The sequence below is a fragment of the Lissotriton helveticus genome, chromosome 5_1 (assembly GCF_964261635.1).
Source record: "Lissotriton helveticus chromosome 5_1, aLisHel1.1, whole genome shotgun sequence".
Taxonomy (NCBI): Eukaryota; Metazoa; Chordata; class Amphibia; order Caudata; family Salamandridae; genus Lissotriton; species Lissotriton helveticus.
In genome coordinates this window covers 357,024,329-357,029,942 of record NC_136065.1, presented here as the reverse complement: position 1 = coordinate 357,029,942, position 5,614 = coordinate 357,024,329, and the positions used below count along the sequence as shown (strand labels likewise).

General features: G+C 40.6%; 1 protein-coding gene and 1 pseudogene across 1 annotated transcript; one reads left to right on the top strand and one right to left on the bottom strand.

Annotated features, from left to right (window-relative positions):
* The first annotated feature begins 1,650 nt into the window (after positions 1-1,650).
* On the top strand, positions 1,651-2,124 carry LOC144753159 (small ribosomal subunit protein uS8 pseudogene; annotated as a pseudogene).
* A 293-nt stretch (positions 2,125-2,417) lies between these two features.
* LOC144753158 (actin-like) lies at positions 2,418-3,551 on the bottom strand. Its single transcript, XM_078640930.1, has one exon. The coding sequence runs from the start codon at positions 3,549-3,551 to the stop codon at positions 2,418-2,420; it is 1,134 nt and encodes a 377-aa protein (XP_078497056.1).
* Between the last annotated feature and the right edge of the window lie 2,063 nt (positions 3,552-5,614).

Below are 5,614 nucleotides of genomic sequence, written 5' to 3'. Positions count from 1 at the left end.
GTCCTGAGTGTTTCATATACAGAAGAACACGACAAACACCTTGTTCCACTCTAAAACCCTGAGTACCGATACAACCCCAACTTGTTAATCCATCACTTACATACATTATATTGGTGAGTTTGATGTTGTGGAGGGTGGTGACTTGCTACTAAATCAACAGAACGGCAAGAGGAAATGTTGGGGTGTCTGGATTATTGGGAATCAATACATTTTTTGGGTTTAGCTCCCACATCTTCAGGATGTATGATTGATAACCAAAGCTATTCAATTTAATATTTTATGACCCTTTGCCTTGTTAGTGAGTTGATCTTGGTGTGGAAGTAAGTAAGGAATAATTGAATAAAATGTACAGATTTTATGGGACCAAATAGCTCCACGGATTAAAGTGCTGATTGCCATGCAAAATAACCCAAGTGGTCAATACATAGAAAACCACGATAAAACCCTTGTTGTACATCTAATGCTCTCCTACAAACCATAAATCAAAGGCATGTCAAAGCCAATATATAATGAAGTCCTGTAAATCTCTCCTAGAGTGGATTACCATCGAAAAAAAACTTTCATGAAACAACTATAATCTATAAAAATGATGTGCTTACCTCAATTAATTTTATGAAAGCCCAAAATCTAAAACAGTAGAAATAAAATATTAATTCGAGAAAGGTGTCTCTGTAGATGAAGAAATATGCCAAAGTGTGCACTCAAATTACTTGATTAGAATTTGGTAATCTATATATTTGTGGCTGTGTGCTAGCTGCGTGACAAGATCTTTTATCCACTAGTGTATCGGAATGACACTTCTGTTGAATATTGCTTTTGCTCCAGCAAGGACATCTTTCTGCATCAATCGGCCAAATTCATATTCCATAATAAAAAAACATACTGCAGGCAACCTCATCTAATTACGAAAACTGTACTAAACATACAATGGTCCATGGAAAGTCTCAGATCCCTAGACAGATGTAACAAAAATAGAGGTGCTAAGGATAGATGCTCAATATGATAACGCCTTTCTCTGAATTTTCATTTGTGGGAAGAGAGAAAGGGTCCCTTGTTGTCATTGATCAATAACCTGTTATTGACATGATCAACATGCTGAGCTTTTTTGCCCAATCTACAACAGAGAAATTATCAATCCAAAAAACAATGATGTATTACTACACTCTCACACCTGGGTAAAAATATGCCATGGTTTATGGTACTTTTGATCGCTTCTGCAGATCAAGAAGGTTCAGACTAAGTGCCATCGAGACTCAGTGAAGTTCCCAAAAACTCACAGGTGCAGGGTGATTGCAAACTGTTCAGCACTAATAAGACATTGGAGCATAAAGCAATTGTATGCAGAGAATGCCTCATCACTCGGAGTCAACGGAGAAGAAAAAGGTTTCTCGCTGACCAAGCATCATGTCTGACATAGGCCTCTTTTTTACTGCAGCCCAGAGACCGGTTCTGTTTATGATGTTTCTTCTATGTTGTGTCTATGTCAGGCAACCCGTGGTGTGTGTTGGTGGCCTACAGTCATCTGCTTTAAAGTACCTGTAATCTTACATCAGGTAGTTACACTTTTATCAATGGAACAATTTTTTTTTTTTTGCCATGGTTTGCAAAATTATATGTTTGAGATGTTCTCCCAGGAAACGATTTTACAGGACCGGTGAGTAGCCGGTCTAGTTCTGGCCCTATAAACATCGGCACCATGGTGCGCAGGAATGTTCTTGCAGATGCTCTGAAAAGCATTAACAATGCAGAAGAACGTGGAAAACGCCAGGTTATGATCAGGCCATGCTCCAAAGTGATCGTTCGTTTCTTAACTGTGATGATGAAACATGGTTACATTGGTGAATTTGAAATCATTGATGATCACCGAGCTGGGAAAATTGTTGTGAATCTCACTGGCAGACTAAACAAGTGTGGTGTAATCAGTCCACGGTTTGATGTGCAACTGAAAGATCTGGAGAAGTGGCAGAACAATCTGTTGCCATCTCGTCAGTTTGGATACATTGTTCTCACAACGTCAACAGGCATCATGGACCACAAAGAAGCTAGGCGAAAACATACAGGAGGCAAAATCCTGGGATTCTTTTTCTAGAATGTAAAAAGGCAAACTAATAAATTGTAAAACAGAAAAAAACACAGAAAAAAAGGAAAAAAAAGAAGAAAAAAAAACAAAACAGAAAAAAAGGAAAAAGAAAAAAGAAAAAAGAATAATACTATTGATGTCTAAATGGCAAATGTGTGCCCAAAAGCATATTTCTAAGATTTTTATCAAAATATAGAAATTCACGCAGGTGAGGATGCAGCAGTATAATTGTTTCCATTTATTAGCTCCCTTGTTAATACATTTGTGGAAACACCCCACTTCCTTGCCTCATATTTAGCTTTTGCTGTGGTGGCACATTGATGATTGGTGATTCTCCTCAAAAGCACTTTCTGTGCACCACGACTGGACCAAATTCTTTGTAATCGCAGGCAGTGACCCACATTTGCTTAAAGGATGTCAAACACGTTAAGATGGATGCTCCAATCCACACGCAATATTTTCTTTCAGGAGGTGCTATGATCCTAACCGGAACACCAGGAGGGGCCAACAGCTGCATCTCTTTCAAAATTCTCTCATCTAGTCCATGGAACAGGGTGGAACCACCAGAAAGTAGGACATTTTCAAAGAGCTTCCTGCGGACATCAATATCACACTTCATGATACTATTAAAGATCATTTTGTGGACCCCAGGAGCCTCAATGCCAAGGTTGGCTGGAATAAAGAGGGTCTCGGGGGCCCTAAAGAGCTGGTTACCAATTTTGATGATGTTCCCATCAGGCAGCTTGAAATCTTTCATTAACTCATCGGATTTGCGTTTCATTTCCTGGATTGGATCCAGAGCTACATAGCAGAGTTTCTCCTTGATGTTTTTCACAATTTCTCTCTCTGCCGTGCTCACAAAAGAGTGCCCACTTTCCAGGAGCAGTCGCATGAAGTATTCTGTGATGTCGCGTCCAGCCACGTCCAACCTTGACACCGCATGGGGCAGGCAGTAGCCCTCATAGATGGGAACAGTGTGGGTGACACCATCACCGCTGTCCATAACGATGCCAGTGGTACGTCCTGAAGCATAAAGTGCCAGGGTGGCTTGGACCGCGACATACATGGCGGGTACATTAAATCCTTCAAACATTATTTCTGTCATTTTCTCTCGATTCTGTAGGGGGTTCAATGGGGCTTCTGTCAGTAAGACTGGCCTCTCACAGGACTTGAGTCGCAGTTCACACTCATATACGTGTCTCCAGATCTTTTCCATGTCATCCCAGGAGGTGACAATGCCGTGTTCGATTGGGTATTTCAAAGTCAGGACTCCCCTCTTACACTGGGCTTCTTCTCCAATGTAGTACTCTTTCTGACCAGCTCCTAGCATGGTAGACTTGACTTTCGAGCGGCCAACAATAGAAGTAATAACTGACCTTGGCGCGTTATCCCCAGCAATGCCAGCTTTGCACAGCCCAGAGCCATTGTCAAATATCACCGCTGGGATCTCTAAAACCTTGTTGTCGAGCATTCTGGATGTTGCAGGAACACGTCTTGGGGAGGTGCTGCCTTGAGAAATTCTTGTTTGTGAATCTCCTGAAAAAGAACGTCTGTCCTGAGAGATTCCAGATTTTGATGTCACAGAGACTCATGTTCCAATTCACTCCTGAATGACTGCATGAGTATTTTACTCCGATGCCCGACACTTTTTTTCCAAGTAGTTTGCCCCTCGCCCCTAAAAGCCTTATGGGTAAACACTTTAAAAATCTGAACAAAACCAAAGTGACATAACAATGGTACTTGATGAGGTTATCTGCGATTGTTAAAATGATACAGTAATTCAGGAGCAACACCAATTCAAGCCTTATGGGTAAGTACTTAAAAAAAAATCCGAACAAAACGAAAGTGAGATAACCATGTTCTTGAGGAGGCTATTAGCGATTGTTCAAATTATGTAGTAATTCGTGAGCCCTACCAAATTAAAATCTAACAGAAAAAAATGCATGCGCTCTCCCCAGTGAGAATTTATAGCTACACATTTAAGACCCTGATTTTTGACACTGAGTCACTTTGAATAATTTTAAACCCAAATCGTTAATTTTGGGAAGAAAACAGTGTCATGGAATAACGCGACCTTGTTCACTGGCAAGCCCAAATTTTGATTCAGGGGCAAAATCACCGCCGAGGCGTGGGTACGAGAGGGAATAAACCCCTTCGATTTTGTGGAGAAGGGACATTAAGGTAAGAGTGACAGACAGAGATATATTGTGAGCTTTGGATAGCCTTAGGAGTGGGCTGTCCACATTCTGCATAAGGGAATAGATAAAAACCCTACACAAGACAGACAGGGCTGTGAATCAAGAAGACAATGTTTAGGTGGGGCGTGGCGCACAAGGGTTATTATACACTGAATTTGGTCAGGCAGGTTACTCTGAATTCTTGAAGGGTTCCTCCTTTTTTTAGACGCAAGAGCAGGAGATTACAGATTTTTTATTTTATTTAACAGTGCCCTTGAACTCTGCCATATTGTTAAAACTTAGCGTGAACACTCATCCTGGCCATGGCCACTTGCCACTTAGGCTTCATTTGTAAAAAAAAACGTAAGTTAAGAGGGCTTAAAGTAGTTCTTAAGGCCCGCCTCTAGCACTGTCCAATCATTGGTTTCGGGATACAAGGAAGGCTGCCTAGGATTGTTTCCAATTTAAAACACTTCATTTCACCATCCTACACTTCGACTCTTTAACTAGCCCATGAAGGTTAATTATATCCGTGCTTTCTCCCTTTGAAACAGTTTACCTATTTTCCTAATCCTATTTTTTTGTCTGGAGGTTGCCATTGTCTGGCTTGCTCTGGTTCAAAGTCAAAGCATGAAAAATGTTTCCAGGTTCCCAAAATAGGTGTTGGTGCCCAACACTTTCAAACACTGGGCACAACTTAATTGCTGCGCTTAGGTTACCAGGAAAGTAGCCGGCCCTTTCCATCTTTGCACTGCATTTAAATGTATGAGAGGAGAGCAAGGCCTAGGTTTCCATGTGCACTTTAAAAAGAATATGTTTTGAAAACCTTGCTTATGGTTTCAGTACATATTTTAAAACTATTCTGGGTAGCCTTGTCAGATAGGCTCGTGAAATAGCTTTAGTTAGTTGCCTTTACAGACATTTTTTTCTTATGAGTAGATAAGTGCAGGGTATTAAAATATACATTTTTAGGAGACAGTTAAGAGTCAGCTATTTGGAAGAAAGCCTACTACAATGAAAAGAAAGATCTATGATGTATAGCATGGATAATTAGATAACTTAATTATTACACAGGAAGGAACACTGGGCTTGGAACTGTAAATATGTCAACAGTGCTTATTAAAAAACAGAAACCATTCAGGCAGATGCAACAATGACCTATTTTTATTCTGTGATGCTCTATTTGCATTGGACTGGACTATGCACAGAATAACTTTCTGGGCACGCGTAGTTGGCAAAATTCAACCAGGAAGTGGCTCCTCGGTTAGTCACTCTCTCGTGTTCTTGGCCGATGACGTTCCCCCTCTGGTTTATGTCAGCGAGTAAATGCAGAACACAGGTAAAATTAAGTGAAAAT

Bases quoted from the DNA above. Each gene is read 5' to 3' on its own strand.
- LOC144753158 (XM_078640930.1), bottom strand. From the start codon at position 3,551: ATGCTCGACAACAAGGTTTTAGAGATCCCAGCGGTGATATTTGACAAT.